General features: G+C 36.4%; 1 protein-coding gene across 12 annotated transcripts in view; it reads left to right on the forward strand.

The window, feature by feature from the left end:
- nbeab (neurobeachin b) overlaps window positions 1–21,404 on the forward strand; it is a 279,115-nt gene that overhangs the window by 51,378 nt on the left and 206,333 nt on the right. For all 12 annotated transcript variants that reach the window (XM_089121103.1, XM_089121108.1, XM_089121105.1 and 9 more), the window contains exons 2-6: window positions 10,934–11,165; window positions 14,430–14,530; window positions 15,074–15,169; window positions 16,304–16,425; window positions 19,604–19,730. In XM_089121103.1, the coding sequence (XP_088977229.1) occupies window positions 10,934–11,165; window positions 14,430–14,530; window positions 15,074–15,169; window positions 16,304–16,425; window positions 19,604–19,730 (678 nt within the window). The remainder of the gene's footprint in view (window positions 1–10,933; window positions 11,166–14,429; window positions 14,531–15,073; window positions 15,170–16,303; window positions 16,426–19,603; window positions 19,731–21,404) is intronic.

Below are 21,404 nucleotides of genomic sequence, written 5' to 3' on the forward strand. Positions count from 1 at the left end.
AGCAGTGGATTCAATGAAGGATTTGAAGATAACACATTCAAAGGAATGCACTTTGTGAATCTCCGCACAAAGAAACGTCTGGTTTCAAGAGCTGAATTTATTGAGCAGCATTACTGACTGGTGACATCACAGGCTTTAGGGACGTCTTTTGTGAACGTGCTTTAGTGAGCAATCACTTTGATCAAAACTGAATTTTCTCTTTCATTTCTGATGCTTTCATTTAGTCATAAGCCTATATTGTAGAATTCTGTATATTTTGTACTTGTTTTAGCATTTTTGATTTTCAGCTAAAGCCCACATGTTATGCTATTTAAGATTTCTTGCAGCAAAAACGATTTTTATTTCATTTTTCATGACTATTTTAGTATTATATCTTACCTGCAAGACTATTAGTCTATATTTAAATGATGGTTGTTATGATTGGCAAATCTTGTCATACCGGTTTTGTTAAAAAATCAAAAATGGTGCAGTGGATAAGACACATGCCTGTGGTGTGAGAGACACGGGTTCGAATCCACTGTGAGAAACCAATGTGTCCCTGAGCAAGACACTCTAGTTGCTCCAGAGGCGTGCGACCTCTGACATACTGTATATACAGTAGCAATTGTAAGTCGCTTTCGATAAAAGCGTCAGCTAAATGAATAAATGTAAATGCAATGCAAGTAAATATTGTGCAAAATAAGTGTTCATTTCCTTGATGAAGTCATATCAATTGGTCACCCATAAATATGCAGATGTCTATTTCTCATGGATATGAGTCAAGGATGTCAAAAAAAATGTTGACTAGATATTCTCAAAACATTTGATCAATGTTTGCACAGTAAAGAAACATGATGGGACGTCACAGAAAGTCACTTTTCCACCATATAAAAAAGTTTGCTTTGAAATGGATAGAGATTCCCAAGTGTTTTCTTTAAGTGTTGAGTTGCATCAACATCAACCGTCTCCAGCAGAACTCCATCAGGAGCTCCTCTGACAGTCAGCTCCCCGTCATGAGCTCAGAGGACCTGATGCGTGACACGCAGAGAACTAACCAGAATGAATGGGGCAGAGGGAACAATAAAACTAATTTGTGTATCTGATCTCTCCCTTCCTCATCTGTCTTTTCCCTTGACCTTTATAGTTTTGACATTTTGACAGTTCAAAGGTAGAAGAAAGAGGAAATACTGCAGGCAGAATCCGAGTCTTTTCTCTTGAGAGCTTGTGTCACGGAGCGCATGAGAACCTCTTGCAATGTGCTTTGCAGTGTACAATACTCTCATTATTTCTTTTCCAATTTGTTTTCTCATAAACAAGCCCTCCATGGCAAATGCCGGAAAAAAATAATAATAATAATTTGTGAACATGTGGAGTTTTGACATCCATTAGTTAAAAAATCATATTTCACCTTGCGGTAACACTTTAGAAAACAGTTCCTTCAATAATGAATAGACGGGAACAAATGAGTAACTCAATAGTAACTACTTTTAACTAACTATAGTAGAGCTTAGTTGAATGAGGTTCACTATTAGCTACAGAGGAATGCTAAGAACTACAGGTTCATAATTAATGTGAATAATGCATACCATTTAGTTTATTCTAGTGAAGATCATGGTAACCTACTAATAATGAATATTACCAAATTACTGATTTGAATTTCTAATTACTTGGAATAGTATTCTATGGTTTTCAGATTCTATGTAACTACACCCACCCAGCCAGTCACCCATCTGACCTTTTTTTCTGGTATAAAACAGTATTTTTGGGTGAATAAACATCACAGTTAGAGTGACAGCACCAAACTCTAGCCCATTCTCATCCCAAGGCGTCATATACTGACGCTTTTGACATTTCGTCTACATCCAACGCACATGGCACCCTTTAGCGTCAATATGAGACGCAGATATATATGGGCCAGAAGGCGCCTCCTAGTGGTCTAACCCTAAACCTACCCCCGACCTAAACCTACCCATAACTGAACAAAGCTCTGAGTGTTATATTGATGCTAAAGGGTGCCATGTGTATTGGATTTAAAAGGAATTTCAAAAGCGCCAATAGTATATGACGCCTTAGGATGAGAATGTGTTGGAAGTTCGTAGGGCAACCAATTTTTTAAATATAGTAACAACCAATTTTTGTGTAAGTCGAATTACTCTTTTCATAACTGTTTTTCATAACTAAGAAAATGAAATTTACTGAAACGTGAAAATGAAACATATTTCGTACGTAACCCAGGCGTTTAAGTCCACTTTTGTATTCCATTCCCTCGTCAACTTCCCTCCGTCCTGTTCACTCGGATGTATGTCAATACTTGCGTTGCACGAGTGGCCACTACTGGTCATTTAAATCCTTGCAATGGGTTTAAATGGAACACACTAAGCCCTTGATCACTTACTAGTTTTCCCTCCATTGTTTGAGTGATGTAAGCTGTGTGGGTAAGTGTGAGTACTGCGAGTTTCTGTTGTGATCCTGTTTCGTTCACTCAGAAAAAAAGCTGTCACCCTTTCAAAAGGTACACTCTGTACCCAAAGAGTGCAAAATAGTACCTCAAAGGTACATATTGGAACTTTTTTTAAAAGGCAACGTCCCAGACAGCTTTTGTACCTTTCTTTCTGAGAGTGCTATGGGTCTGCCTGAAGTGTACATAATGAGTACACTCACTGTCGAAAATCGAGGCTTCAAAGCTCAAGTCAAAATACACATCCCCCATGCACTCGACCAAATTCCATAGAGAGATTTAAGTGGTGTTAAATGAAAACTTCTTGAAAAATTGAATCCTCTGTTTGTTTGAGAGTTAACTTGAGTCATGACACTAGTCAAGTCACATTTATTTATATAGCGCTTTATACAGTACAGATTGTCTCATAGCAGCTTTTCGGGGATAAACAGGAAAATAATGATTCAATGATGCAAACAGAGTTCAATTCTGCTGTAAAGCAGCTCTAATAAGAAAATAGTGTCATTGTTGATGGACATGGTCAGAAACAATGCTCAGGTGGGCCGTGGCATTTAAACGATGCCCAATTGGCACTAAGGAGCCTAAAGTGTACCAAGAAAACATCCCCCACACCATTACACCACCACCAGCCTGCAGAGTGGTAACAAGGCATGATGGATCCATGTTCTCATTCTGTTCACGCCAAATTCTGACTCAACCATCTGAATGTCTCAACAGAAATCGAGACTCATCAGACCAGGCAACGTTTTTCCAGTCTTCAACTGTCCAATATTGACGAGCTCTTGCAAATTGTAGCCTGTTGTGGCTTCACAAATGCTTTGCTGCATACCTCGGTTGTAACGAGTGGTTATTTCAGACAAAGTTCTTTTGTCTGAAATAACTCAGACAAAACAACTCCTCTGACCTCTATTCTCCTCTGACCTCTAGCATCAACAAGGCATTTTCGTCCACAGGACTGCCGCATACTGGATGTTTTTCCCTTTTTACACCATTCTTTGTAAACCCTAGAAATGGTTGTGTGTGAAAATCCCAGTAACTGAGCAGATTGTGAAATATTCAGACCGGCTCGTCTGGCACCAACAACCATGCCACGCTCAAAATTGCTTAAATCTCCTTTCATTCCCATTCTGACATTCAGTTTGGAGTTCAGGAGATTGTCTCGACCAGGACCACACGCCTAAATGCATTGAAGCAACTGCCATGTGATTGGTTGATTAGATAATTGCATTAATGAGACATTGAACAGGTGTTCCCAATAATCCTTTAGGTGAGTTTATATTCTATTTAAGCATTTATTTCATATCTGAAGAACCAGCATGTCAGCCTTACAGGTAACATACAGGAAAGGTTTGCTTGTTCCTGGAGTTATTCTTCTCCAGATTTGATCAAACAGTGGCTTCGGGCATGATAAAAATTCAACCAGCCTGCACTCTTTGCGCTTTCACTTTTATCACCTCAAACCAGACGAAGGCACAAGCTTCCAGGAATCCCGATTGACAAATGTGTACATGATAAAATAGATCACAATAGAGCACATCCTCTTCCCTGGAGAGATCTCCATCCCTACCTCCTTCTTCCTGTCTCACAGTTCTCAGTAAATACATCAGCTCTGTTTATTTCCACTGTGTTCATAGCCAAAAAAAGTGTACAGTGGAAAAAAAAAAGGCTGATTTGTGCTACCCATAACCATGGCAACCGAGAATCTCTGAACCAGAGATTCAACTAGTCAGAAAGTGGTGGATGGGGAGGGAAAGCTCGGGAGACTTTTTTTCAGTTTGCTTTTATACAGTTTTATACTAAAATTCCCAATTAGAAAATTAGAAACTAAAAAAGTTCTCCAGGGGAAAATACTAATAGACGGGAGAAGATATAGTAAGAGTATAGAGTGTAAAATGAATGTTGATATAAAAGCGCAGGTCATGTACATATACAGAGTCTGACTTTTGAGAGAGTCTCTCCATTTAGCATCATTGAAACAATTGAGGTATTAAAATGGATAATCTCTGATTTTTTCTCTTTTCGCTAATCATAAACTCTTCGCTCCTGTCACGTCTTCATTGAGGATATCAGCTCTTGAATGGATCATTGCATAGGCTATATGGTCAAAGCTATTAAGTTAACAGTCATGAACTCTTATGAACATTTCATGAACCTGTCTCTGATATATTATGCATGTAGATAAGTATTGGTTACAGATCCGGCATACTTAATGTTGCTTAATGGGCAATCTTTATAATAGTGGTCATTTTTAATGGCTCTTTATAGGTGTGTAAATGCTGACTGTGCCTGTGAAATTGCATATCAGCTGATTCATTTGCACATAAATCGAGGCCATGATATTCATTTTCACTTTCCACCTCAGCATTAACGCATTCATGCTTTTTTAAGTGTCCCTGTAACAATTAAAGGGATAGGTAAAAAGTAGTCATACGTGCTAACACTGGTGATTTATATAATAATAGATGTTTCACAAGCTTTAAGAAAGAAAGTCAAGTCCATGCAAAGTTAAACATTCAAAATTTGTCTTAGCTTATTAGATCCAAAGCAGTCACTTTCATTGTTAAGCTGAGTCTGGAAGTCTAACAATCTGCAGACAGTGTGTAGACTTTAAATGACATACTGCATGGTTTGCATGCCATTTGAAGGTTTTCACCGTGCCAAAATGGTACTTTGAAGTGTCTGGGTGTGTTGTCACGGCAACTGCTTTTGTGTACAGACAAGCTAGCTGCGCATTATAATATTAGTGGTTTATGATACTAATATAATAATAGTGGTTTATGACACGTTCATCTACCATGTGTTTCTGAGGAAACTGAAAGGTAAAAGTATACCCGAATGGCTAAAATTGCAAGAGCCTGTTTTCACTATTATTTATTTATATGAAAAAAATAATTTGTAATAAAAGAAAAAAATAGTTTTCCTTGTTTTAAAAAAAGTGAATGTCAAAATTCTGTTTTGTTTTCGGAGAAGTGCAGATAACTGAACAAAGACTTTTTGTCACATTTAACATTAAAGAAAGAGTTTAAGGACAAATTGAATTGCATGTGTGTCATTTTTTGTTTAAGTTGGGCCTTTTTTTCAGGCTGTTTGGTTGTTTTTACGAGCTCAGAAAAGTTGCATTTTCAAATCACCCCCACTATTGGTCAGTCATTTCTATTTGTTTTCCCTTAATCATCTGTATTTTATCCTTACATCTCACTATGACAGCCGTGCTTGCACTTTATGTGGCCATTAATTCAGCATTTACCAAACGTGTGCTAAAATTATACAGTATCTCAAGTCCACCTACCAGTAATTTATGAGCTTTCTAAAAAGTTTGATCGTTTAAGCAAAGCTCATAAAACTCAAATGTTGACTCATAAATGCCTTGACCATAATGTTTAATTACCTTTCTCTGTCCCACTTCATTTTTGCTTTGAGTGCCAAATCAGTGGATTGATTGAGCTGTTCTTACTGTATATCTTCAGAAGAAAGTATTGCCATGGGACTCCAGATGAACATTATAGTCTGTACGACTAAATCTGTCTCATTTACATTTGGATATGGTCCTTATCATTAATGTGCATTGTCCCTTATTATACAAATAAACAAACAAATTGCCATTGTGTTTAAAAGTTTTTTAAGAGTTATCAATTCCCTATGTCACCATCTACATTGATTGGAATTGTAGAGTCCATTTTTTGGAAGAAATTAAGACTTTTATAGAGCAAGGTTGCCATTAAATGAATTAAAAGTTGACCGTGAATAGATTTATATATTTATGTTAGAAAAGATTTATGTTTCAAATAAATGCAGTCCATTTGAAATTTCTATTCATCATGAAATCCTGAAAAAAATATATTCACAAAAATATTAATCAGATGTTTTCAATATTGATAATAAGAAATGTTTCTTGAGCAGAGAATCTTCATATTTGGAATGATTTCTGATGGATTGCCATTACAGGATTAAATTATTATTAAAATGTATTATAAAAAAAGTAAAAAAAAAAAATGTTAGTAAAAAAAATGTTTTTTAAATTAAAATTTTAAATTGCAATAATATTTCACATTTCATTTTGATCAAATAAATGCAGCTTTGGTGAGTATAAGAGACTTATTTCAAATACGTAAAATAATATATATATATATATATATATATATATATATATATATATATATATATATATACATTTTGTGATATATATATATATATATATATATATATATATATATATATATATATATAAATATATGTAATTTTGTGTTCAACAGATCAGGACTTAAATGTAAAGATTTGGGTTTTCATTTGAGAAAATTCAAGCAATATTGACCCTAATACTGGCACTTATAGCAAATTATTGGTTGTTTCATTATAATATTTTAGGGAGCATTCAGATATTTTAGTTGAGTGTTTTGAGCTATAGCGACTCTCAATTGCTAATCTAGACACTGAAATTCAATGCAAATTAACAGGGATTAACTGTTCACTGGGAGTGGTTCCTGTTTGGCCTGAGAGGGAGTGCTTTCTTTTACCATGAGTGCCTAATCTATGATTTTGTGCATCCATTTACCTCTTGTCACACAATGGATGCAAATTACTCCTAGAATCTGAGCATGCAATTAAACACCTCACTTCAGAGTGTGACGAAGCTCTGTGATTAAATGAGAGGCTGTGGAACGGGGAGGCCTTGTCTAGCAACACACTAACACCTTTGCACTGGTTATAACTTATTAAAAGTGAAGATGCTGAATGATATGTTTCACAGCTTAGTGATGAAAAAAAGAACTATACCCAACATGCTGTGCACACACTAGCAAGAAGGAAATATTCAATTTTTTTTATTAAAAGCTGTACCACAGTGGATATTCTTTATTATTCAGGAGATTGAATTTAGTCATTAAAAGCAAATTAGTTTTTGTGATTCTACTTGATTCTGTATAATGTAGGAATAAAAAAAACGTTTAGTTTCTCATTGATATGCTGTTACACTTCACTGAGTTTTCTTTAAAACAGAAACAAATCTATGCAAGTCTTATTAGAGCAGTGAGACTGCTTAATGGTTGAACGATTGTGGGAGATTTTTAATTGCAAATTGGAAATCGAATTAAGTTGGATCAAAACAGACTGGGCTAAATTCGCGATAATTTCTAAAGCGATGTGCAGTGTATTTCATCTTGATCTTTTTATATTTAAAATAGATTAAGTGGTCACATAAAGTAACATTTTTAAGCACCCAAGCACTTGCTGTGGTATTCCACCATACAATATAGTTATCCACTTTACACGCTTAGAAAAGCGCAACGTTTTATTTTGTGTCACCGTCCTATGTCGAGTTACTGTACTGTGTTTAAATTGGGGAAACTAATAAACCTAAATTGGGTTTGATCGCTTCTCTACTTGGCCCATATTGAATGAACTTGGCTAGTTAAGTGCGTTAAAAATGTCTCACGCGCCAGAGCGATTGAGACGAGAGAGGTATGCATCTACTCGTCTTAGTTAAGGGAATAACATAGTTTAATGTAAAAAACAGAGTATCCCTTTAGCAAACTTGACCTAAATTCTAACCAAGTATATATATTTTGTCACAGCTTAAAAAAGGTATTTTTTGACTAACTCTCAAACTTTCCAGTTTTTGTTTTTAGTCCTTTTTACGTTTTTGAAATCCCCTCAGTATAAAACTTTTAAATAAGCAAAACTGTTATTGGCGTGCCTCAGGGTTCAGCTTTGGGGCCAGATGTGTTTTCAGCTGAGACTTCAGAGAAACATTTTTGTTTTGTTCACTCTTCATACTAATTAGTTTTAAGGAAGCAGAAATATGCTGCATATTCCTGTCTTAATAACACACTTAGTCTGGCATTAAAAAGGAACTTGTTTGATTGCTTTTGGTGAATAAATGCTTATTTGCACCATTGTTGTAAAGCAGATAGTAGGAGTTTGCGAGAGTCTTCTCACAATATGGTCCTTTTAAAGTATTTGTCTGAAGTTTCCTCTAATCATATGCATGTTTAAGGTGGATAACTGTCTTTTATGCTATTTTAATTGATTTAACATGCTCTTCATTTATGTGCTCTATAATTGTTGCTGCTGTCAGTCGTTGCACACATTAGGATGTTTTAAAAGGCTGAGACAACTGACTGATGGATGTTTTCATAAATGAAACGGCTGTCTGTTTTTTCCAGCGACGAGACTCTGTTCATCGCTTCCTCCACTGCCTCTCGTCATGCTGTTTCGGTCCGTTAGAGAGAGAGTACAGCTCTAACACATCCATGCAAACCACTCCTCAAATAATGGCTGCAAAAATAATTTGCGGTTGTCATGACGCCCATCAGCTGTTCAGTTCAGAAATGAATACAGAGGACAGGAGACTGTCAGTCAAATCAAAGTAGCAGGACAATTACATAGCTAGCTTTTTTAAAGTAGTGGATCTGAGCTGGTTTTGTTTCAGGATTTTGATCATTTTGGTTTATACGTTTTCTTGAATTCTAATGGTTTCGTGCTCTAGGGAGCCAGTTATTAACCTTACAAAACATAATCATACATACAAATTCAAGTCAACCCATTTTTTAATTTGTATTTAATTGTATTTTATTTTTCATGTAATGCATCCTGTTTCATGTTAGGATCTGTCTATTTTTAATGGCTTGAAAAATGACTTACTTTAAGCTGACAAAAATTAGGGGTTGTTTTATTGTGAAATAAATCAATTTATGTTGCTATTCTAAACATTATTATGGTTAGTGCCATTGTATCATTTCAATTTGGTGTTATTTTCTTCATTTGCTGTCTTTAATAAACAATCAGAACAACTCCACGACCAAGTTTTTGTTAATATCTAATAAGGGTTAATATCTAAGAGTTAATTCCTACATGCCATAAGAATTTCCAACAAGTTAGACTGAATTGTCGACTCTGGATGTTGTAAAATAAGCTGCAAGAAGCAGGGGTTTATTTTCCACATTGTGCTTCGCTGCTCTCTGAAAAAATGTGCCTGAAGTCTTCCCATGTGCCTGAGACAAGTCTTGAAATCTTCAATTTCATGCTTGCTTAATCCTTGGAACACAATTATTGATTGCTGTTTGTAATTGCCTAATGATGATTGTTATGACCGGAAGAGGACCTCAAGGATTTTATAGTTGACACATCTGCTTTTTAAAAGTCTATGTAACTTTTTACATACACTTTAAAAAAGAAACAAAACAAAAAAAAAAAAAATTAAAGGGATAGTTCACCCAAAAAAATTATTTTGCTGTTAATTTACCCTCTATCTAGGTGTCATTTTCTCTTCGCTAGAAATATAAAGAAGATTTTTAGCCGAAACCATATTCCTTGGTGATTCATAATGCAAGTCAATGGCTACCATAACTTATTCTGGCAAAACAAAATGAATACTCGTGGCTTCTAATGACAAAGCGAAATGATCGGTCTGTGCAAGAAACTGAACACTATTTACAACATTATTACCTGTAAACCATAGCCTCGACGATCGTTCCTGAGTCTGATCGCGAGCTTTTGCATCTTTTTGTCTTATCCTCCTGATTCACTATGGCAAGCCTATATTAAGTGTTTAAATAATAGACCTGACAGGATGGTTTTTGTGGGAAATTGCGTACATACATTACTCTCCCGTGCGAGTTTCGTTATATCGGTAAATAGAGAAAAGTTGATGGCTACTCTGAGGTGTGTATGGTGTGGAAAGTGGCAGAGGTTGAGTGAGAAAGGTTGACATGTAGCACACTAAATCTCAAACCTCCAGCGTTTTTAAAAGCTCGGAATAGAGGAGAGCAAAACTAGTATGCAATAAAGCTTGTAATAAAACAAGAATCAACATTGGAGATGGCGACAATTGAGGGATTTGAAATGTAAAACCGACGCGGAGATGTAACAAGTAATAAACCTCAACAAGGTATTTTAATGAATTGTACAGATAAATCTAACAGAGTTCATTGTAAAGCATTATCTATTGTGTAGGGTCATATTCATATGCACAATCGTTGGTATACGAACCCCCAAAACAATGTTCATTCCCAAAATGCATGCCGTTTTGATTTTTAATCGCTAGACAGACAAAAGTTACATATGAAGAGTTCAGATGCAAAAGCCTCTAAATGCCATTTGAAATTTTCTTCTTTAATGATGATTTTTATCAAACTTGTATATTTAAGTTCAGTAATTTCACTTAAATAACAATTAATAGGTAATCTTCATTACCATTTAAGTGAAATCACTGAACTTAAATATACAAGCTTGATAAAAATTATCATTCTAGAAGAAAATTTCAAATGGCACTTAGAGGCTTTTGCATCTGAACTCTTCATATATACCCTTTAAAGGAATTTGTTGTCACATCTGGTTCATTTGCATTTGTCTAAGTCAATCTGACCTCAAACTGACACTAAAACCTCTAGGTTTAAAAAGCATAATTTTCTTGTTACTTATGAGTCTGATCTAATCCTTGTCTTTTTCCCTTCTGTTTCTTTCTCTTCTCCTCATTTTGAACCATCCCTCTTGCTCCAGCTGGTTGGTGGCGAGTTTGACCTGGAGATGAACTTCATCATCCAGGATGCAGAGGCCATCATCTGCATGTTGGAGCTGCTGGAACATTGTGAAGTCACGTGCCAGGCGGAAATCTGGAGCATGTTCACCGCCATACTGCGCAAGAGTGTCCGAAACCTGCAGACCAGCACTGAGGTTGGCCTCATTCAAAGGCTATTGCTCAAAATGAGTTCTGTGGATGACATGATCGCTGGTGAGTGGCCTCGACCTGACCCCAGAGAGTTCAAACTGAACTTTTGTAAAACCCATTTCTTTCTATTTTCCCAAAGTCCGACAAATGGTTCAGCTCTGAAATGGAAGACATGCAACAATACTTTCAGAAACGTCACATACTTGATTTCGAGAAGGTAGATTTGAAATGGAAATTACTTGAATGTTAGTCTGCTTTTCGAAAGAGAAACAATTTATATACCTTTTACATTGCATCTTAAAGGGGTCATATAGACCATTTTGCAAGATGTAAACAACACTGGTCCAGAAGCACTTCCTGTTTCAGTTTTTTAACACTACATAAAAGCTGGGATAAAGTACAACCAACAGAACATATAAAACTGAATCAAAAAGTTAAACAAACATCTTTAAGATATTTTCTTTACATGTGAAATAAAGAAAACAGTTACAAACTGAAACAGGAAGTGTTTCTGGACCAGTGTTGTTTACATCTTGTAAAATGGTCTATAATGGTACATGCACTTTAATCTCCTTATGTTTTCCTCTGCCTCAAATTGAAACGTTCGTTTTTGTGATGTCAGATGACATTTTCCGGTGAAAATGATTTTGTTAGTCGTACTTCCAATAATCGGTGATTCTGAATGCCAGTATTGACACCGGTGCGGTGACTGACAGGATTTGGTCTCCTCATTGTGTTCATCTGGGCTGTGCAGTGTCGAACTACAACTCACGTAAAGTTCATAATTCCGCGAATGACTGCAATTGCAGATTTCGAACAGAGATGGCGACAAAGAGGGAAAAATGCGGACTGCAGCTTTAAAATGTCTAAGAGAACACTCTTAAATCTGCTTTAAACAGCACATGCAAAATATGAGCAATGTCTTGTAGATTTTTTAGATGTTTGAGAGCGGTGCGAATCGCTGTGAGTGAAAGAAATGTGGATTGAACTGCAATCTTCTCAGCAGTGGAATTCATCATTGGCAGTAGAGAAACCGAGAGAAAATGAGATTGAGCGGCACTTTAGAGCAATATTACATTTTAGTTGCCATTTATGAATGAAGAAGAATGTTTTTTAAATCATTCTGTCTATAATTCATGGCCAATATCTTCCTCTGTTTGCATAAATGCCATTTTTCACAATCTGAATCTTTTAAGAGGCAAAGGCACAGTGGAAGGTTTCAGCAGCAGTCTTGTTGAAACTCAAAATTAAAGTGTAAAATTGCATTAATTAGTATAACTTCTCATGTTGTCCTCAGAGCAGTGAGTGTTTAACCTGAAACAAGAGCTGAATCAACTGTTTCCCTTCATTGGCAAAGCTTAATTTTTAACATCCACTACTTCCGATTTACTCATTTACTCCAATGTTGAAATTGTGGCTTTATATGGTCAGATACTTACAAAATATGTAGATATAAGGTCCATCTGATACAAGGTCCATTCGACAACAACGACATATATTTTATATTAAAATGTACAATTCACTACAGTACAATCACAGTGTTCCAAATTTTTTCTACTTGAATATCCAGTTTTGCTCTAAAATGTAATTTTATTTAAGTAAAATTTGTTACAAATGCTGTCTAATGTCGACTTTAAACTGTATTTAACCTGGAACATTTTATTAAGTAAGAGGTAGCTCCATTTTAGACATTTAAAGTCTGACTGCCTGACATGTACATTCCATTTAATCACTCTATTTAATTTAATACCTTTTAAAACTTGAGTTAATTTAAAGTCCCCGTGAAATCAAAATTGAACCTATTTACTTTGTTAGCGCATATTACTAGTCTTGTGGTGAACAATTAATCCGTGCAAGTGAATATATATTAAAAAAATGTTTTACCTTAGTAATCTTTAATCAAAATCTGAAAGGTTACTTCCGGTCTGGAACAGTTTCTTTTTCTGATGACGTAGGTTTCACAGTTTGGGTGGGGAAACGCCTAACCACTCCCCTCAAACCGTTAGTTTGCTATGAGCGAGAGATGGAGAGGAGGAGCGCTAGAGTAAAACCCTGCCCTCTGTTCAATATTCCGTTTCACTTGGAAATACGTCACAGCACTGGAGAAAAATCGTTTGCAACTTCCGGTTCACGGGGACTTTAAAGGCACAGTATGTAAGTTTCGCCACTAGAGGTCGCTTATGCCAAGGTATAACTCGATGGCGGGGTGAACGTCTTCACCGTGAACGTCTTCACCGTGAACGTCTTCAACCAATCTGACAGGGCTCAAGGCAGAAATCATGTTCATGGATGAGCTAGCGTATTAGCGTAAAAGTTATTTTTTCACTTAAATTCACATGATTCAATTTTTTTTTCGGCGAATTAAAATTGTGGGGTAACACATGGCTGTTTTACTTATATTAAAATAAGTTTGAGTCTGTTGAAAGTTATGTTATAATGTTACACTCTCATTATGTTTGGTGGTTGCTATGAGACCCTTGTTGCACAATGCTGAAGCCAGATTGAAATTAGAATATCTTATTTTAATAAAAGCTGGATGACTTGTGTTGCTAAATAAAATGCGATTCATTTTAAAATATATTGTATGGTGGAAAAAAATGCTGTATTACTGTTACTACAAATAAATTCCACCTGATTATGCTATGAAACCCACTTGGTACCAATATGTTACCCGCGGTAAATCAACAAAACAAGAGATTCAATCAGTAAGACTAAACGTGTTGCGCTATATAACAACAAATAGTTTTCTGTCGATAAATGTATCCAAACAGTTGCTCACCTCTCTAATAAAACGCATTAAAGCATCTTCGGTGTTTCCATGGAAATCAAGGGTAACACGGATATGATGTCATCGACAGGCGACACAATGATGTGCCATTGAACTGGTTAAAATTGCGAATTTCTCTGGATTTAAACATTATTGGAAACATTTGGGATAATGCAAGTACACAACTCAACAAAATATATTGTTCTAGTGGTTTTTGGATATTTTAATCGAAAAATCGTACGTATTGTGCCTTTAAACCTTTTTATGTTACACTGAATTACAATATTTTTAACCAAAGGAAATTTCCCAAGGGCTTGCTGGCTTATGCTACCAAACTCAGAAAAGGTGTTTTCTGGGGTCTGTTTGATTCTCCTGCACGTCTTACTGTGAAATTGCTATTTTGCACTGTGTTAAAATATAATACAATGTCTTGTGTAAGTTGCACACCTGTGCCTCGGGGAATCCTACTTTTTAAGTCCACACTGAGCCCCCTTCAATAATACAGAGCTACATTATTTTTGTCTTTCTGTTTTGTTTTTTTCTCTCTCCATGATAAACAGACTTGTTGGTGGATATGCTTGGAGTTCTGGCCAGCTACAGTATCACCGTCAAAGAACTCAAATTGCTCTTCAGCATGCTGAGAGGAGAAGGAGGATTGTGGGTAAGCCACTGAAAATGAGTGAAAACTCGTGTAGGGCTCTGGGGCTCCTAAGGGTTGTTAGCCTCTCCGCTTTTGGAGATCGTTTTGGAGCCTTTTTAGACCTCTGGAGCAATCAACCGCAAAGCAGATAAGGCCTGCCCAGGTATTGATTCACCATTCTCTCGAGTGAGAGTTATTGACAGTACATCAACTGCTGGCGGACACCACAGTGAGGATATTGTCACAATAGCTTTAAGTTTTCAGATTGAGTGAAGTACCCCATCTGGAGAGAAAAAATGAGGATTGTGTGAAGACTTGTGCTTTAATAAGACAATTAGTTACAAGACATGGAAATAAAATGTTTTGATCAGCAGTGTTTTCGTTAGCTTGCCCAAACAGGTGCGAATATGACAGATTGGATCGAATTCTTAAATCTAAACTGATTTTAGTGAGGCAAAACATTAGAAGTTCTTGCTGAGAAGGTCCTGTGGGAGTTTAGTTATTGTGATATGCTTTTTCCTTAAGTTGCTTACCTTACCTCTCACATACTTCTGTCTTCCACAGCCGAGACATGCAGTCAAACTGCTCTCAGTTCTCACTCAAATGGCACAGAGACACGGACCCGACACTTTCTTCAACTTCCCTGGACGAAGTGCAGCTGTGAGTGACCCCACCTTTTTTCCCATAATGCACATTTGCATTTTCTTTTAAAGCTACACTGTGTGATTTTTACCGCCATCTAGCGGTGAAAAGGTATATGACCATCCATTGAATATTAGTTTCTGTTCCTCTCAATTCCGATTTCGTTTTAACTCCTACGGTGGCCAATGTAGTCCAAGATTAACATGGCTTCCAGTTCGACCTCGTCCATGAGTGTTAACTCAAACGTAAACGCGAAAGGCGAAGCTTGAATTAACGGGTATGTCCCTTTTTGGCTAATGTACTTTCAAGATGGAGGGGCAACATGGCGACCGACATTAAAACCCCTTACCCGTACCGTTATGTATTTTCAATGGCATATTATACACTCACGAGAATACTTTATTACTTGAACTAAGTAAAAATACATTAATGTTGCAGCACATATATTTGTAATTACATATAGAACTAAGAATAAACTAAAAGAATTACACAGTGTAGCTTTAATTCACATTTGATTTGTCGTAAAGTTCAGTTCAATTAATGTTGTTTTTAAACTGTTATTTTCACGATATGACTGATAACTGACAATAATATTAAAACAGTTTTGTTTAAAATAAATGAAATAAATAATTTTAAAGCTAAACAAAGCAATATTTTCATAATGAAAGTCTCTTATGTTCACAAAGGCTGCATTTGTTTATTTAAACATACAGTAAATACAGCAATATTTTGAAATTATTACAATTTAAGTTAATTGTCTATTTTAATATATTATAAAATGTAATTTATCTGGCAAAGCTGAATCAGTGTCACATGATCCTTCAGAAATCATTCTAATATGCTGCTCAAGAAACATTTCCTTTATTATTATCAATATTGAAAGCATATGTGCTGCATCATATTTTTGTGGAGACTTTGATGCATAGAACGGGTTTTGCATTTATTTGAAATACTGTTTTTTTTTGTAATATATACAAAAAAATAAGCTATTTAAATATATAAGAATATATATTTGTTTAGGTAGCTTTATATTGGGAACGTTAAGTACTTTTATAACTGTTAGATTTTCAGAAGAATGAATAGATGCAATAAAATTACATATACAGACTCCAAGGCATTTTGTTTTTGTTGTAAATTTCTGTTTTCTGCCAGGCAATTGCATTACCTCCAATTGCCAAATGGCCTTATCAGAACGGCTTCACGCTCAACACCTGGTTTCGCATGGATCCCTTGAACAACATCAACGTGGACAAAGACAAACCCTACCTTTACTGGTGACTACATTCACACAGCCTACGCTTTAATGCAGTTATATTTAACTTTGTCAACTCTTAGATAAAACTTGCTTAGCAGAAAAGAAAATGACCTTGAGGGCCTGCTTCTGTAAGTACATTAAACTGAGAGACTTTGTTTTAGCGTTTAACAGAGAGAGCGAGAGCGAGAGAGAGTGTGTGTTCTGGCTGCTTTTCCACTTATATAATGAGCTTTGTTTGAAGATTTTGTTTTCTGATGATGTGGTGGATTATCCAGGCATAAAAGGGAATTAGGTCAGATTCTGCTGATTAAACCAATAGGTGTTTGAACCCGGGGCAGAATGTTCTGGAATCGCTGAAAAATCTCTGCTTAGGGACACCGGGGTGGAAATAGACATTAATTTGTGCTTTTAATGTCAGGCAGGCAAAAAGAGCATCGTATGTAGAGCCTTGTGGGTAATTAGGGCTCAGATCAATAGCACAGACGCGTGTTTATTGGCCAGGGTTTCAGGAACGAGGGAAAATGGTCCTCAAGAGAGAAGGAGTGCATTTGGAGAGAGAAAATGAAGGATAACATCCATTTTTGAACAGCCTTGGTCATTTCCCTCATGTCGCCCATCTAACAAATAAATTTAAAGCATTTTTCACATGTTCTTGAGTCCAGAATATTCAAATTCCTCCATGCATTATGCAGATCAAGGAACTGAGAAACTGCCCCGGGCTTTGTGCGGAGGTTACAGAACAGTGTTGTTGAAGTCTGCCACGTTAATAATAATGCTAGCTACTGCTCCTCCTAAACGCCGGGTTTGAGAGTGAGCGCTGTGTCCCGCTGTTGCTGTTGTGCTGCCAGATCTGTAGCCTGGAGCTGCCAAGCACAGGACTGCTCAAGAGTTCAATTTGTGCGTGACACAGATTCGGAATAAAAAGGAGATGTTCGCAAAGAAACAGAGTATTGATTCACGCTGAGAATCACACTTATTCTCTGCTCTTGAACACACTAAAACGGTCTCTTGTGTTGTTAGTTTTTTTGTATGTGAGTGTTTATAGTCGTATTGTAGGGAACAAAGAACACAAAAACTGTCTTTGACATTTTGAAATGCAGACTGAAATCTTTACTCTCTCTGTTTTGGAACAGAAAACTAGCTAATGCATATCAGGATACCTACACACTCTGTTAAAAACATTGTAAAGCAGCCTAAGCTTGTTTCCTGGTTCCAAGTCTGGTCAAACTGATCTGTTGGCTGGTTTTAGAGGGGTTTTAGACACTTTAAAGGAACAAAATGGTCTGTTAAAGGATCGAAACAATCTGTCATTTTCTAAAAGAATAAACATTTATATACTTTTTAACCACAAATGCTCATTTTGCATTAGCTCTGTGATTCGCCACGCATTGTGTAATCACGTTGGAAATGTCATGCGTGATGTAGGCGGAAGTACCAAACTAGTGTTTACAAAGCAAACGTGCAAACGACCAGTTTGAAGTAGTTACTAATTCTGTCAGTAGTTACTCACCCTCATGTTGTTCCAACCACGTAAGTCTTTCATTCATCTTTCGAACACAAATGAAGATGTTTTTGATGAAATCTGAGAGCTGGATCACTCCTCCATAGGCTTCTAAGGGACTAAAACTTGCCGTCCCAGAAAAGTTATTAAAGACATCGCTAAAATAGTCCAAGTGAGTACAGTGGCTCAATCTTAAGTTTATCAAGCAACGAGAATACTTTTTGTGCCAAAAAAACAACAAAAAAACTTTATATAACTATTCATTTCCTTCTCTGTGGGCCTCGAGTGAGTTCACGTAGTGTAACTGAGCAATGCAGGCTCACTATTGGCCGACACTGGTCATGTGTGTGATGCAATCTCGTCTACGTCTCAATCTCACACAGTATTCTCATCTCACAACACTCTGATATTGGTGTTACATTACATCACCAGCATTACATCTCTATCCGCCAGGCTAAGTCCACTGTCCCACATGGTGTTCCCCAGGGTTCTGTTCTTGGGCCTATTCTCTTCATCATCTACATGCTACAGTAACATCATCCATCATCATGGCTTTAAATTTCATTGCTGCACAGATGCCACCCAACTATACATCCATTCACAATGCAATTCTCCTTTTCCCATAAATTCCATATCAGCCTGTATTTATGTTAAAAAAATGCTTGGATGACCAGTAATTTTCTCAAACTCAACAGTGCTAAAACAGATCTACTTCTTATTGGCTCACCTCGATTTACACCCCATTTCTGTGTTGACAATGTCAAAAATCTTGGTATAATCTTCCTTCCACACATTTCCTCTCTCACTAAGTCTGCCTTCTTTCACCTTCGTAATATCACATACTGCCATTTCTTAACATCAGTGATGCTGAAACCTTGGTTCATGCTTTCATCACTTCACGGCTTGACTACTGCAACTCTCTTTTCCATGGCTTACCCAACTCATGTATAAATAAAATCCAATATATTCAGAACTCCGTAGCCAGGGTCCTTACATACACAAAGAAATCTTCCCACATTACTCAGATTTTACGCAGACTTCATTGGCTTCCGGTACGTTTTCGTATTAACTACAAGATACTCCTTTTCACATTCAAAGCACTCCATGGTCTTGCCCCCAACTATATTTCCGATCTCATCCATACTTACTCCCCGGTCGCACACTTAGATCCTCCGATACCGGTCTTTTAACAAATCCACGGCACAAACTATCATTCATTTGGACGTGGAAGGGCTTTTTGTACTGCTGTCCCAACTTTTTGGAATTCTATTCCCCAACACATCTGACTCCAGACCAGGCCAACACTAATAGGCTCTATAGGGGGCCAACCTAAAGATGTGATTTTTTTCCTATCCCGTTAAACAAGAACCTCTTAAAATAGGTTGTAGCTGGTCTAAGATAGCCTGAGCTGGTTTAAAGTAATCTCCCAAATTAGCTAAAGGGTTATACTGGTTTGCTGGTCAGAAAGCCCCTTTCCCAGTCTGACCATCTGAAAGGTGCCCAAAACTCCTTTATAAACCCAGACTGAAACACCAATTAAAACCAGCAAATGAAATATTATCTAGTTTAAAGGTTTTTTTTTTCTTAATCAGGATTGCTAATGACTACTATCAAAATATATTTTGTAAATACATCATATTAAAGTGTTATACAATACTGTATATTATATGTGTATTTATTGATTTTTCAATTTCAGTTTCCGCACGAGCAAAGGCATCGGCTACTCGGCACATTTTGTGGGTAACTGCTTGATTGTGACATCACTGAAGTCGAAAGGAAAGGGCTTCCAGCACTGCGTGAAATACGACTTTCAGCCCCGCAAGGTAGACTTTCATTTCCAGCTTTGATTTTCTCTCTCTCCTTCTAGCATATGTAGTAATCTAGTGATTGTGTCGTGAAGAATTGAGTGGATCCACTTGTGAATTTTCTTGCTGTGAGGCTCAGTGAAAACCACGAAGCTGTGCCGGAGGATGTATGATCCAGTTAACTGGGCTAAATATGCTGTTTACAAACTGTTAGTGAACCCCAGGACATGAGATAACGGAGGCCATTTTCTCTATTTGTTTTTGTTTTGTTTGTTGAATCGAAGGGAAATCTCTTGGAAATCACTGTACAGCTGCTGCAGTTCGGAAACATCTGTCTAATAAATGATTTCCTTGTTTCTACTCAATATTTAATGCTCTTAGCTGGTGTAATCTTTATAAATGTTAATATTTGTTAACTTGCTCTTTTGAGCCTTTGGGGAATGGGCTTGCCAAAGTCTTGAAGTTCTTTCCTAAATTCAAAACTTACAGTTCGGTCTTGCAGACGTGCGAACACGTTTGCATATTGTGTGAAACCGCCACTGTTGTGCAAGTTACTTCCAAACTGTAATACATTAGGTATTACTTGTTACTGTTATTTAAAAGTAATTCATTACCTTACAATATTACTGTCCCAGAATTGTAATGCGTTACATTACTCATGTATTACTTTTGAGTTACTTTCACCAAAATAACTAAGTAGAACTTAACTTTGGGGCTGTAATGATATTTAATATGAAACCGAAATCGCGATTCGCCACACGACTCAGATCCACGAACCTACAGAATCGCGACACACCTCTTCCAACTCCAGCGTTATTCTCCTTACCGTCCAGATCCAATGCTGCCTTATCTTTAAATTAGGCTATTAGTATTATTTGAAGTTAACATTATAAAATACGTAGAACTACACCACAAAACTAGCTGAGGATAAATTATTTAAAATTGGGGAAGTCCAGCATTATGGACATGACATTTGCAGTCAAAACTTAAAATAAAAATTCTCAGAAAATACATGTATTGAAACGTATATAGGCTACTTCCTTAAAGGACTCCAGACATTAGACAAATATCAGTCTATGTTTTATTTTTAATATTAGGGAAAAGACACACATTCATGCGTGACAAAAAAATAGGAGGCAAAATATATTTTTTGTAATTCTGTTAATTACACTGCGCAAATCGGATGAGGAAGGGTTGGCTCTCCAGTCTCCATAGAACTTAAAATATTCATTTTATTTTAGTTTTCGTGTTCGCATTTAAGAGGAAAAAACAATGTTACAGACGCCACCGCTCTGAACTGGCACTAAAAGACTGCTTTAAAACTTTCACATAGTCTGTTGCCTTTAAGAAGTAAAAGCAGACAATACACTGTAATACAACTGTAATACAAGCCTCACTGAACATGTAACGAGTAAAATATTACTGAAAATTGATTAGTAATGCCTTACACTACTGTGTTACAGCAAAAAGTAATATGTTACTGTAATGTATTACTTTTGTAATGCGTTACTCCCAACACTGGAAACCGCTCAAGACGATACTTTATTAAATGTAACATAAAATAAAATGTAAAAAAAATGATCACATATAAATACGATAAGCATTTTACGTTTATGTAGTTTCGTATAAATAGCACATTTAAATTGATCTGTTTATAGAAAAAGGTCAGACCCATTCATGTTTTCATTTTCA

Source organism: Pimephales promelas, chromosome 16, assembly GCF_988280905.1.
Source record: "Pimephales promelas chromosome 16, fPimPro1.hap1.1, whole genome shotgun sequence".
Classification (NCBI taxonomy): domain Eukaryota; kingdom Metazoa; phylum Chordata; class Actinopteri; order Cypriniformes; family Leuciscidae; genus Pimephales; species Pimephales promelas.